At 34.7% G+C, this 14,409-nt stretch overlaps 1 protein-coding gene across 3 annotated transcripts in view; it reads left to right on the top strand.

The window, feature by feature from the left end:
• FER (FER tyrosine kinase) overlaps positions 1-14,409 on the top strand; it is a 437,115-nt gene that overhangs the window by 186,813 nt on the left and 235,893 nt on the right. For all 3 annotated transcript variants that reach the window (XM_045808269.2, XM_045808262.2, XM_087861935.1), the window contains one exon: positions 5,477-5,569. In XM_045808269.2, the coding sequence (XP_045664225.1) occupies positions 5,477-5,569 (93 nt within the window). The remainder of the gene's footprint in view (positions 1-5,476; positions 5,570-14,409) is intronic.

Genomic DNA, 14,409 nt, shown 5'->3' with positions numbered 1-14,409 from the left:
TTAAATTCTATATCCCAATGGGAATAAAAACTGTATGCTTCATTCTCCCCAGCAAATCAGCATCTGCAATAGACTAAGTTATTTGTTTATTTATAAATGCATTCCTTTATGAAGGACATATCGATATTTGCAGTATTTCATTTATATTATGGAGTCATTTATCAACAGACTAGAATTATTTTCAGGAGACAATCTTCTCTGAGGTTATAATTTCCCTGTAGTTATTTCTCACAGAATCCCTCCAAATTTCATGGCGCTTTGCATAAGTAGTCTCAAAGATATTTGGCATTCTTAGTTTTTTTGACTGTTTCCTTCACTGTGCAGAAGCTTTTTATCTTGATGAAGTCCCACAAGTTCATTTTTTCTTTTGTTTCTCTTGCCTTTGGAGATGTGTCGTGAAAAAGGTTGCTGTGGCCGATGTCAAAGAGGTTGCAGCCTATGCTCTCCTTTATGATTTTGATGGATTCCTGTCTCACATCGAGGACCCCAGTTTTGTTTTACAAAGCCCCCCCTCCCCTGACTCCTATATCAAACATGTAAACTCCTAAATTTCCAAGAAAAAAAAAAAAAAAACAACGATATTGGGCACTCGGCCTGGAGCTTGAGCATGAATATTGTTATCTTTTTCTTGATCCTTATTGGCTCCTGATTTGTATATCTGACTGTTCCCACAGGGCCAGATCATCACTTTCACTGTTCCTTCTAAGAATGTTATTAGATTGGGATTATTTACAGAAATCTGTGAGAAATAACATTGGTTATTGTTTTAATGTCTTATTATTAGTGTAAAAAGTGTCCCAGTAGCACCTTTCCCTGTAGTTCGCCTTTCCGTTGGAGGCCAAGTTCTGAGGCCACCTCAGGCAGAATGTGACTAAACACTCAAAGGGAAGTAACTCGTGACCAGCCTGCTACGTGGAACTCTTCTGTGGGAGTTTTGCCAGTGATCAGTGCAATGAAATGACTGGGGAGCTGGACGATGGTCACAGAAATTTTGAGTTGAAGATTTTGTTTAGTCCAGTGTCCTTCTGTGTACTGGTATAGAAACTGACAAGCTAGTGAAGTAATTTGCCCACATTCATACTTGTATGCCTTCTGACATCAAGAACCTTATTCTTTCTACCTCAGTGCCTCTTTTAGAGGCCTTGCTCTAAGAACTGTATTGTGCTTTTTGGTTAAAGTTGTTAATTTGTAACTTACTCTGCCATCTAGTTACGCTGTCATTTGGAAGAGCTGCTGATTTTTGTCACTTACTCCAATCAGCAAAGCTTTGATTCTTGCCTTTTATATCTTTGCCTGCACTTCAGTGAGCAGAGAGGGTGGAGGTAACCTGACAGCCTGTTTTACTGCAATCTGGGAGTTTTAGTGAAGAGTAATTTAAAAACCTGATAGGTATGGTTTTACTTGAACTGTAAGTAGTTTAGGGATTATTTTGGAGTTCTTTTTTATAAATTGATAATAAGAAAACTTTTAATTATTATGAAACAGTTTCATATATATTATAAAACATCTCTCTCCCTCTCTCTCTCCATATATATATATGGAGAGAGAGAGGGAGAGAGATGGAAATTGTGAGACTCTTCAGTCAATTTTATTTTTTATTTTATTTTTTTTAAAGATTATTTTCTGAGAGAGTGGGGGGAGGGGCAGAGAGAGACTCATCAAGCAGACTTCCTGCTGAGCATGGAGCCCAACATGGGCCTTGATCCCATGATCCTGAGATCATGACCTGAGCTGAAACCAAGAGTCGGACACATAACCAGCTGAACCACCCAGGCGCCCCTACCCTTTAGTTAATTTTAAAATAATGAAAATGAAAAGCTCTTCTTGAATGAGAGTGAAAGTGATAGTGCATCTAGAACTTTTCTTTGGAGAGAGATTTATAGCTACACTTACAACATTTTTCTGGGCTTCTCATCAGACTATTATTTCATAACATCATCGCCCTTCCCCCCTTCCGCCTTCTCTGGCCCCCAACACCCTCCACTGTGAGAGGCCATCCTATTGCCCAAACTAATCCCTGTGTTTATTATCTGGAGAAAGCTCTTTACCTTGTCATTACTTAAAGGGGGTAAAATGAGCCCATCATCACCAGCCTTAGCAGGCCAACAGGCAGGATTAGTCATTGTATCCATGGTAATTAAAGGGAAGTTTTTTAAATTTTAATTTCTAAAAGTAGCCATTTAATTCATTGTTACAAAAGTCAGCCTGTCGGTGAATTCAGCACAGTCTGAAGTATTATGAGACCAGAATTTAAAGCTGATATATGATGGTACATAGACCAGCTTTTTAGCAAGTGAGTTTCATGATCTATTTGTGGAAATCTGAGCACCAGTGGAGCTGACACTGGGTAAAATTTTTTAATAAACTTTATTTGTATTTTTTTTTAAAGATTTTATTTATTTATTCGACAGAGATAGAGACAGCCAGCGAGAGAGGGAACACAAGCAGGGGGAGTGGGAGAAGAAGAAGCAGGCTCATAGCGGAGGAGCCTGATGTGGGGCTCGATCCCATAACGCCGGGATCACGCCCTGAGCCGAAGGCAGACGCTTAACCGCTGTGCCACCTAGGCGCCCCTTTCTTTGTATTTTATTATTCCTGTATGAAACTTAAGGTCTACTTAGTGTTTGTGATAATGCATTTTTTAGATCAGCCTATTTAAAGAGTACTTTAAATGAAAGGGTACTTTTTTACTAATTGTATTCCCTCAAACACACAGTGTATTATGCTTCATCACTTTTAATATAAAGGAAGCACTTTTTGAAGTCTTCTTTATCCCACACCTGGACCTGGCCATTAGACTTATCTGGTGTTAGTTCTAAAGAAAGTGGTTTCTTTTTTGATATTATCAAAAGGTTTTGGGAGAAATGGTTCTCTTTTCTGTCATAAAGTTTGGTGCCCAAAATGTAGCTTGAAGAGAGTTACTGTTGTCATTTCAGTGCATATTATTAAATCTTATACAAATAAAATACTTTCTAATATGTAAAACTCTCCCCTGATTTTTCTACTTTTCTGCATAACCTCTCAGTGCTTTTCAGTTCTCATAGTACTCTTACTTTGGTACCATATTCTCTCCAGTATTTTAAGATCGTTAACTCAGAAGGGAAGCCTAAATTCACAGTAGAGGTGCTTAGTGCTCTCTTGTGAAGCTTTCATTGCCAAACAGGTGAATGTAGCACTTTCAGCTCATCTTTCTGTCAGTAATAGCAGCAGCAAGAGCAGCAGTGGTATCACTGCTTCTACTAATGTCACTGCCACCTCCATAGCCACTCAGAGTCAGGGGCAGAAATTCCCCAGGAGAAGAAATGGGTAAATTGGGCTGGGAAGTAAAGAACTATAGCCACTGCAGTGCTTTCTAATATGTGTGCTATATATAATTTTATTATTATATAAATACATTTTATTGTATATATTATACTATAAATAATATAAGTATAGACATCTTACATACTTTAAGTACACTATATATAAATATATGGCTGTATATACATGTGTCACCATTATAATATATTTTATAATGTAATATACAACTGCTGTGTATGCCTTACTCCCCACTCTTCTGTTCTCCATATTCTGCTTATACCTTTTATAAGGTTTTACCTTCCCAAACATTTTTTTTCAGAAGACTTTCAAGAACCAGAATTAGATTTTTATTTTTTTAAAAGATTGTTTGTTTGTTTGTTTATTTATTTATTTATTTGAGATTGAGGAGCAGAGGGAGTAGGAGAAGCAGGCTCCCCACTGAGCAGGGAGCCTGATGCGGGGCTCAATCCCCAGGACTCTGATCAGATCATGACCTGAGCTGAAGACAGATGCTTAACCGACTGAGCCACCCAGCACCCCCTTGCCATCCCCTGCAAATTAGATTTTTAAAAAAACTTAAAACACCCAAGATGAAGATGGACATTCATTAAAGAAAGGTCGCTACATTCTTTCAGTACTTCAGGTCTGTTTTTCCTTCAGCGCTTCTCGTGACTCAGTACAGGGATTTTTACTAGAAAGTAAAGTGAAGCTACAGCTAGGATGAACCTATAGGATGGAATGCTCACATTCCTAAGGTGATGACCATTTGTACTACATACTGAGATTTATTTTTTAAGTAAATTTTATTAGATATGTACATGCTTTTAGCATGTTAATTTTAATCATGTGCAATAACATAACTTGTAAGTGTGCTCTGAAGAAGGTGTGTATTAATTTTTTCATTTTATAAATGACCAAAACAAGATATAGATAGTGATTTACATGGATTCATAAGCAAGTTAGTAGTGTAAGTGATGACGAAAAAGAAGTTGAGGTCATTTGTTCTGTTTGGTTATTGTAAGATTACTTTAAATTATTAATGTGCATATGTTTGTAGAATGAAAAGAATATTAGTACTGCAACCATTAGAATGAAAAGTAGGTAAAGTGGGAGGAGGCAATTGGAGAGACAGAAAATGAATTTCAGACACTACAGTGTTTTTCAGAGAGTGTATGGCTAAAAATCTCTGCGTTTACTGAATAGAGACACATACCCTACATATTAGAGACGAAGGAAACAAATGATGTTATTTGGGGCCTGCTTTACTTATTTTGTACGGATAAATAAAATTGAGCATCACTACTGATGGAGGACGTAAGGAAATACAGTACATGGCAACAGGATCTTGAGTTCTTTTGTCTACTGCTGATGAACAGTTGAAATGTCGTCATTATTGGAAAATTGACCAGTGCTTCCATTACAAACCCTCACTCGTCCTTCCTTATTACCCTCTAGGTCTCATTTTTGTTCTACTTTCTCATGTTTTCTACCTTCTTACCTAGCCCTTCATTTGCATTTGTTAAATGGATCTAAAGATATAAAATTTTAAGAAAAAGTTCCCTACAATTGTGATATATGATACTTGGAAATACACATCCTAAAGCAAGTAGCAATCTGGATTGACTTTCCTTAGTGGAGTTCTACCACCACCCCCTTATTTTACTTTTTGTGGTCCTCCTCTGGTGGTGTTATCATCAGCATCATCATCGTGACCATGTGAATCTTTGGGAAGTTTCCTAGCTAATTAAATGGAATTCACTATTTAAAAAAATGTGTTCAGTATAGTTCTCCTCCTGCTTTTTCCCTATTATATCTTTTCCTTGAAAATCCCTCACGACTACAGTGCTATCTAAATCTATGTTAGACTGGTTCCTTACAGCTTGTGTCTTTCTTTTTTTCTCCTGCATGTTAATAGTTGGTTTCCCATGAATTTCCTTTGCATTTCTTCTTTTCTCTCATCTTATGAATTTTTATTTCTTTCTTATTTTTCCCCCAAATCAAGACCTTTATTAAGAGACCAAAATACTATAGAGTTTATATGCATTTGATTGTCATCTTTAATGTCAGGATGGTTGCATTTTATTTAGTTGGAATATGTGATAAGCTGTGGATAACCCAGCATAACTGGGTATAACTAGTTTACTATTGCTGAAGCCTTCTTTCTCAATCTCTCCAGGAAAGAAAGGAGAGGCTATCCAAATTTGAGTCTATTCGTCATTCAATTGCTGGAATAATTAGGTCTCCAAAATCTGCACTGGGCTCTTCAACAGTAAGTAGGATGAACTCTATGTGCTATCGAAAATAATCATTTTGTAGCTTCTTTTTGATAAACAATGAATATTATATGTAAATTTGTCCTTACAAATAGAAGACTAAGTACATAATATAATTTTTGTGTGCATATGAGTCTGTTCATACATGTACATAGTAAATTCCATGTAACACTGATATAGGGAGGAAGGAAATAAACTTGTATTCTAGACTTCCTGTACTACATATAAATAATTATAGGAAACATTTTAGCTATTGTGAGGCTTTATTGGAAGAAGAGCATAGATAAATTTTTTCCACTGAGACATATTTTTATAATGGGGACTATTGTACATGTATTTTTAAAATGTATCAGTTTATATGTTTGTTCATTTTTTTTAGAACATTTTTATTATTAAATTGAAGTCTATTTGAAATTTGGGTTTGGCATATCACAGTGTGCATAAAATACTACAGATCCCTAGTAACAGCAGCTGTAGCCAAGCAAGATAATGTATATTCTTTTTCCGTTTACATAGTAAAATTTAAAGTATTTTTCTTACTTCATTACCTTTAAGACTAAATTAACAAACTTTTTTTCCTAGCTATCCCTCATGCACAATAGAGCTTTAGAATGATAATGAATGATGGTCAAAACAATAATATTCAGTACAAATTAATTATGTGCGCTGCCCCCCATCTTTCCAAGTTTCCGTATAATAATATCTTAATATTATTTCTTACTCTTTAAAAGTTCAGCTGTTTAAAATAACATGACCTAGTCTTATTTAGAAAAACAAGGTGTTTCCTAACCGTAGATTAGTTAAATGTACATTCACATTTCAGATTTATTTGCTATAATTCCTTTTTAAAATGTAATACATGTTCCCATATTTATCCCACTCAAGCAGCATTCTTTTATACACAAATGAGGCAAAGCTTCAGGTATTTTAATTAACAAAAAAGAAGAAAATTATATTTTTATATAAAAGATTTTCTACTTCAATGTTAGCCTTTGATGCTGCTATTATCACTTCCAACCTCCAGAAGTGTTCTACGGGAATAGGGAGGGGCTGCGAACTAATGCGGACCGTGTCCCCTGGCACAAAATAGCAAATACAAAAATAAAAATAATTTTAGCCAAAAACTACATGGTAGAGTAAGTCTCTTTTAAGGCCCATATCTTAATCTTGTTTTCTTAAGTTAATGATTTATAACTTCACAGATAAATACTAGTACATAGGAATGGGTTTATTATGATTCGACATTCAAGATAAAGTATAGGAGCCTTGATTAGGAATCTATGATATATTCTAGAGACTATGAGGACAGGTTTTTATGACTTAGAGAAAAGAAAAAGAGTTCTTGAAAAGAAATATTTAAAAAGGTTTTTAAAAAAGAAAAAATAGCTCTTGAAAGGAAAGTTCAAGTGGTTCTCAAAAAAAAGAAAATCAGGGACGCCTGGGTGGCTCAGTCGTTAAGCATCTGCCTTTGGCTCAGGGCATGATCCTGGAGTTCTGGGGTGGAGCCCCACATCAGGCTCCATGCTGGGAGCCTGCTTCTTCCTCTCCCACTCCCCCTGCTTGTGTACCCTCTCTCACTGGCTGTCTCTCTCTCTCTGTCAAATAAATAAAATCTTTAAAAAAAAAAAAAAAAAGAAATCAGGTTTTTTTTTTTTTTAAAGATTTTATTTATTTGAGAGAGAGAACGAGATCAAGAGCAGGGTGGAGGGGCTGAGGAAGAAGCAAACTACCCTCTGAGCAGGGAGCCCTATGTGGAACTCCCCTGGGATCATGACCCTAGCCGAAGGCAAACGTCAGCCTCCTGGACCACCCAGGCACCCCAAGAAAATCAGGTCATAAACAGAAATGTTCAAATACCTCGGTTAGCACTTTACAAAAGTATTTAGCATTGAAATAAGTCAGCGAAACACATGACCTAGTTAAGTTGTCATTAACTCTCCTTTATTTCACTTAGTCAGAGGTCTGTGCCAGCAACTAGTAGCAGTTTATCGGTAAGCTGATTTTTGAGAGGTGCTTCCCCCGCCCAATTTTCCTTTAGTCAATTATTTTAAGTACTTGATAACAAAGGCCTATTATAAACTCAAGGTTATCTTCAGCTTTACTCTTTGGTGTAAAATTAGGAGAGTGGAATTTAGAGCTTTGAATTTTAGCTAGTGACAGGAAAGTAAGAATTCGATGATAGTGAAAATGGGATAACACTCCCAGTGTTTGTTTTCCCAACAATCTAGGATGCCCAAGAATTTTGTGCCCTGAAGACAGGTGTCTGGGAGTTCTGAGACTTCATGTCACATACATCACTTTGAAGCTCATAGTTATGAGAACTTCAGCTTTTGGCTCTAACTGGAGCCTGTTTTGATAAATCAGTGTTGATCAGAGGGTGAGAGAGTGTTTTTCTTTTATGTACGAGAAGACACGCTCATTTACATATAGAAACAGAAGAAATCCAGTTAGTTCAAGATAATGAAGTTACACATGGTTGGCGATCCTAAAATTATGTAATGATAATATACACAGTCTTAATGAATTAACAGTACAATCTTAACTTTTTAAAATTTGAAGTTATTTACATGTTATCTTCTCCATTTAAAGATGGTCTTTATTCTTACATAAAATTACCAAATTGACAGTGACTGATATAGGTTAAAGTTTGGTGTTAAGAAACTGCTTTTAGCTGAAAGGAATTGAAGTGCCTTTCCCACAAAGCATGTACCTCATTCAATTATACATTGTGATCTATTTTTCATAAATTACTAACATCCTCAAAGCTATGAAATACCCGTTTCTTCTAAGAAAATGTTCCCTTTGTAACTGAGAATTCTAGAAATGTTCACTTCCTCAAGGCCCAGTTGGTCTATTTGTATCTTCATGCTGAAGGCGATCATTACTTCCATTAGTTAAGTGCTCTTTGGTATTTCCTGATTTACTTAGAAATCTTATGAACCAAAAAGACTGAGGCAGTCTGCGGTTTATGACACTATTGTTCACTATGAATAAATGTTCACAGCTTTTTCTCTAAATCATTAGTATCCTACTTGGAGAAGGGGTTTCTCCCTCAAATACACAGGTAACTGAGGTCTTGGGTCTTAATAGGAATGTGAAGGTTTCAGGTGTTAAGTATGTTAATCTAAGAAGCATACAATTTAGAGACTACTTAATCATAATTAAAAAATTTTTTGACGCAATATAGTATTTTTTAGAGTATTCTAATTTGGTAAATGTAAAATAGAATTTTTTTTATTGCTCTAAACAATTTTTTCTCTATAAAAAGTTTAAAATAAACTTGCCAGGGGCGCCTGAGTGGCTCAGTCATTAAGTGTCTGCCTTCGCCTCAGGGCGTGATCCCAGGGTCCTGGGATTGAGCCCCACATTGGGGCTCCATGCTCCGCTGGGAGCCTGCTTCTTCCTCTCCCACTCCCCCTGCTTGTGTTCCCTCTCTCGCTGGCTGTCTCTCTCTCTGTTAAATAAATAAATAAAATCTTAAAAAAAGAAAATAAAATAAACTTGCCAAAATGGCATAGTTAAGCATATTTAAAATATATTATGGTGATATACCTCATGTAACATGAGACTCACCATTTTAAATTGTACACTTAGTAGTTTTTAGTATACTCACTATGTTGTACAGCCATCTGCTTCCAGAACATTTCAGTCTCCCCAATAAGATACTCCATACCTAGTAGGAGTTAGTCTCAATTCCCTCCTTTTCCCATTTTCTGGCAATCACTAATCCATTTTTGATCCCTAAGGATTTGCCTATTCTGGACATTTCACATAAATAGAATCATATAATATGTGACCTTTTGTGTCTAATTTTTTCCAGTTAGCATAATGTTTTCAAGGTTCATCTGTGTTGTAGCATGTGATGTACTTCATTCCTTTTGATGACCAAATAATGTTCCATTTATGAATTTATCACATATTGTTACCCATTCATCAGCTGATGGCCATTTGGGTTGTTTCCACTTTTTGGCCATTATGAATAATGCTGCAGTGAACATTGATGTACGAGTTTTTACGTGAACATGCATTTTCAGTGCTCTCTGTTTTATACTTGGAAATTGCTGGGTCATATGGTGATTCTATGTTTAAGTTTTTGAGGAACTGCCAAACATTTTTCCACAGTAGTTGCCCTGTTTTACATTTCCACGAGTAGTATATGAATGTTCTAATTTCTTTACAATGTCGTCAATGCTTGTTATTTTCCATTTTTTTAAAATTATATTACTAGTGGATGTGAAATGATATGTCTTTTATTTGCATATTCCTAATGACTACTGATGTTGAGCATCTTTTCATGTACTTATTAGCCACTTGTATATGTCCTTCAGATGTGACTGTTCCTTTTCTTTGAACACTTTTTAATTGGGTTGCTTTTTAATTCTTGAGTTATAGGAGTTCTTTATATTTTTTGGATAGGACGCCCTTAACAGATACATACTTTGCAAATTTTTTTTTCTCATTTTATGGACTGTCTTTTCACTTTTTTGATAATGTCATTTGACAAAAGTTTTTGACAAATCCAGCTTATCTGTTTTTCTTTGATGGCACATGTTTTTGTTGTCATATCTAAAACACCATCATCTAATCCAAGATCATACAAATTTTCACCTTCATTTCCTTCTGAATGTTTTATAGTTTTAGCTTATACATGTAGGTCTTTGATCCATTATTAGTTAATTTTTCGTATATGGTGCACGACAGAGTTCCAGATCCATTCTTTTGTATGTGGAAGCATATTTAATTTAAAATCTTAAAAAAGCAATGACTATGAAATCACTGTTTCTTTATTCAAACAAACATGTAAAAATTGGAACTTTAAAGCATATTTTTTAAATAAAATAAGGCAATTATTTGCATTATACATAGGGAAATGAAACTAGAATTAATATTATTCCCATTGGACTTGTCCTAGCTGTTTATTTCAACATTTTTAATTGTGTGGCTAAAATGTAGAGCTTATTTGAAGACAGTCTCATGGAATACTTTGATCAACAGTCTTGATGGAAGGGAGAATGTAAGGTAATTAGATGATACATGAATTCGGCTTTAATCCAATCTAGCATCTGATGGTTGATGTTTAATATTTATTGTTATGATCTGAGTGGTTTTTAAAATATGTTTGAATAGCTCTAAGAATGTGTTCTTTTTCTCAAAGTACTAAACGCCTTAAATAACCTTTCATTAGTACCTCTGGGCTCTGAGAACTACTCCACATCCAGCATCTTCCTCTGCTGCAGGAGGTTATAATTTTGCTTTGAGAACTATTTCTCAGAGACCACTTCTGAAGTCAGCACCAGGGTTGTTAGGATTAATTGCATAATCTGGAAGCTTACTGGTAATCATGCATGTCCATTTCCATTGAAAGTCTTTCAAGCCACATTCTATTTAATGAGATCTGTTCTAATCATATCAAGAATACTTTCCTTTCTCAGAGTGTTTTACTGCAGAATTTCTGTAGTAAGCGGTTGAGCAAACAACTTGCTCCATCTTACAATCCCTTGTGAGTACTATGGTATCACTGTTCTATGGAATGATAACACCTTTCTAACAGTAGCACTCTTTGAAAAATGTTCTTTAAAACTAGAATAAAGCAAATCTTGGTCCAAATAATTGTTCTCAAGACCTCAGAAGAATTATTAAATTATTCAACTCTTGAGGCACCTGGGTGGCTCAGTTGGTTAAGCATCTGACTCTTGATCTCAGCTCAGGTCTTGATCCCAGGGTGGTGGGTTTGAGCCCCATGTTGGACTCCATGCTGGGCATGGAGCCTACTTGAAAAAAAAAATTGTTCAACTCTTATTTCCTTAAAATTCATATTTTTCTATACCGTATTGGCATATATGTTATTTCAATTTTAGAATTACTTTGTATGAGAATTCAGAAAATAAAAATTTTGGAAAATAAAGATATGCTTCTATTATATAAAAAAATATAGTAAATAAGATTTGCTGGTTTTCCTTTTTAGAAAATTAGAAAATTATAATTCAGCTATGTTTAAGTTGTACATCATTGTAATGTTATTATTCTAATGCTTGGCTTCCACCATTGGCATAGGGAAATGTAGTTCTTTTCATGCATAACATAATAAACTGCTTGTGGTTTTTAGTGTTCTCCTTCAAGCCTAGCAGAGCAGCCTTGTACTTCCTTTAACAAGGCATGTTGTTAAATTTAGGTTAAACACTATGTATTTTAAACCTTAGTTGTCTTCCTTTATTCTTAAGGTTTTAACTTACTTCCCCTCCTTCTAGCCATTCCCACTCCCCAGACACTAAGATATAGAAAAATGAGAAATAAGGGAAAATAAAAATAAAAATTCTTGAATCATCTCACTACCATACATACACTGAATTCTCCTGCCTAGTTAGTCATGTTTAGGAAAACTAAATATTTTTCTCAGAATTGCTAGCTTTGAATCATTAGCATTATCACATATAATTTTTAAGAAAGGCTTATTGGATTTATTTTCTGTAACCTATAATTTCACTATATAGAGAGCACATCTATTCTTTCACATGTTTGATCAAATGCTTGAAACAAATGATCTGGTCATGTCAAACTGATATTGTATTCTTCACCGGAAATCTCAACATACTGACAAATGTTTAAATTTATTAAGATATGACTCCTTAGAATGACCTGGTAATAGTTTTAGTTGATATGTGTAACATGAAATTAACACTGAATACAGTTAGTTGACTAAAATGTGTTATTATTGATATTGTGGCACATTTTAGATATAATATTGTATGAGCTTAAGGAAAGAATATTTGCTACTGAAAAAATAAAACTGTAGAAAACATGCAGTGAAATGATCCGATGAGAGAGGATGAATTAGAGTCACAAGTACAATTGGAAAAAGTAAATGGATAAAAATAATAAAGTGGAAAAAGAAATAGATTATTAATAAAGAGAAGAGCAAGGGAACTAAAGAAGCAAGGGAAAAAAAATCACTAAAGCCAGAGGAGATCACTTATTGGAAGAAACAGAGAACCAAAACCAAAAGACCTTTAAGAAAATATAGTTTGCTAGAGATAGTGTCTCTTATGAGAGATCCAAGAAGGTACACAAAAAGCCAATCAAGGAAATGGGAAGTTGTGGAAGTAAGGTATTATTCAAGTTTGGCTTACTTGTCTATCTTTTTAGGTAAAGTTTTGGAAAGAATTGCATGAAAATGCAAGTCTCTGATCAGAATGTAATTCTGACTAGTTATTATGCTGGACAACAGTTATTAGCTAAAGACTAAACAAACTCAGGTTCTTAAAAAGTACAACAAATTGTTAATCAAGAAATTTATGAATAAGAGTTTTGTTCCTAGTTTCACTGTGGAAAAGGAATATTAGATGAAATATCATTGTTTTGGTTAAAGGTATCAGTAATTTAAAAAAATGATCAGTTCTACTTTATTGCTAAAAACGTTAGAATTTATAGAATTACAGATAGGCCTTAGTGCCTCTTAAAGACAGACCAGTGCTCTAATTAATTTACGTACTGTTTGTTTAGACTGAGGCAATGATCATGAAGATCAAATATCTAGAATATTTTCTATTTTTCATTGTTTTAAGAATTAACTCATTTCATAAATTCAAGATGGGGTTATTTAGAAATTTGGAAAAATGTAGCAGGAAGAATATTATTATTCATATTCTCATTTTATGTTAAACGTTTGTTCAACCATCAAACTCTAAACGGAATAAAATATGCTTTCTCCTATGGTTACATTTTCCTTTCACTGAAAATAGTTTTTACTACTAAAAGCCAGATTCCTATTCAATAGACCTATTCCAACCTTTTGCAAGTAAGTGATTCTCTTACTTCTGATTGTATGATGTTTGATTACTAATCTAAAATTTTCCAGTGATATGTCGCTTTAAATTTAAAGAGGTCTTTATGGAATTTTTAGAAATGTTTAAAATCCCAAATTACTTAGTCTCATTCCAGTATAATATTAAACTAGATTTGAAGTAATTCTTTTCTTAGATTATTAATGACTAAATTTATATAAGAATAGAAAAGAGAATTAAATGTCATTTTTATGGTTATTAAAAATTTTTATATTTGTGGTGAAGTTTTATTTAGCTTGTTCAAGCTCCTTGAGAGGTTTACTTATATGTTTTCCAAGTTGTTTTCTTTCCTTTTTTTTTTTTAATAGTTTCTTATTTGGGTGCCTGATATTAATAGTATCCAGAATTTGATTTCTTTAAGATTTTATTACTATTTTTTAAAAATATTTTATTTACTTATTTATGTATTTATTTTAGATTGAAAGTGTGAGTGAGTGGGGGAGGTAGAGAGAGAGGGAAAGTGAGAATCTTAAGTAGACTCTGTGTGCTGAGCACACAGCCCGATATGGGGCTTGATCCCAGGACCCTGAGATCATGACCTGAGCCAAAATCAAGAGTCATATGCTCAACCGACTGAGCCACCGAGGTTTTCCCAAGATTTTATTTTTTTAAAGTAATCTCTGTGCCCGATGTGGAGCTCGAATCTCTAACCCCAAGATCAAGAGTCCCGTGCTCTACCAACTGAGACAGCCAGGTGCCCCTGATTTTTTTTTTTAACTTTTTTTTTTTTTTGCCTCTCAAAAAGGAGTTCATCTTGCACTGAAATGTTTGCAATAAAGGCACACAAATTGGAGCGTCTGGGTGATTCAGTCAGTTAAGCTTCTAACTCTTGGTTTTGGCTCAGGTCACGATCACAGGGTTGTGAGACGGAGCCCCACATTGGGTTCCCCTCTCAGTACAGAGTCTGCTTGAGATTCTCTCTCTCCTTTCCCTTCTGCCCCTCCCCCTGCTTGAGTGTGTGCACTCTCTCTTTCTCTCTCTCAAATAAATAAATA

The sequence above is a fragment of the Ursus americanus genome, chromosome 5 (genome assembly GCF_024610735.1).
Source record: "Ursus americanus isolate L20-20 chromosome 5, mUrsAme1.1.p, whole genome shotgun sequence".
Taxonomy (NCBI): domain Eukaryota; kingdom Metazoa; phylum Chordata; class Mammalia; order Carnivora; family Ursidae; genus Ursus; species Ursus americanus.
This window is presented reverse-complemented; position numbering and strand designations above follow the sequence as displayed.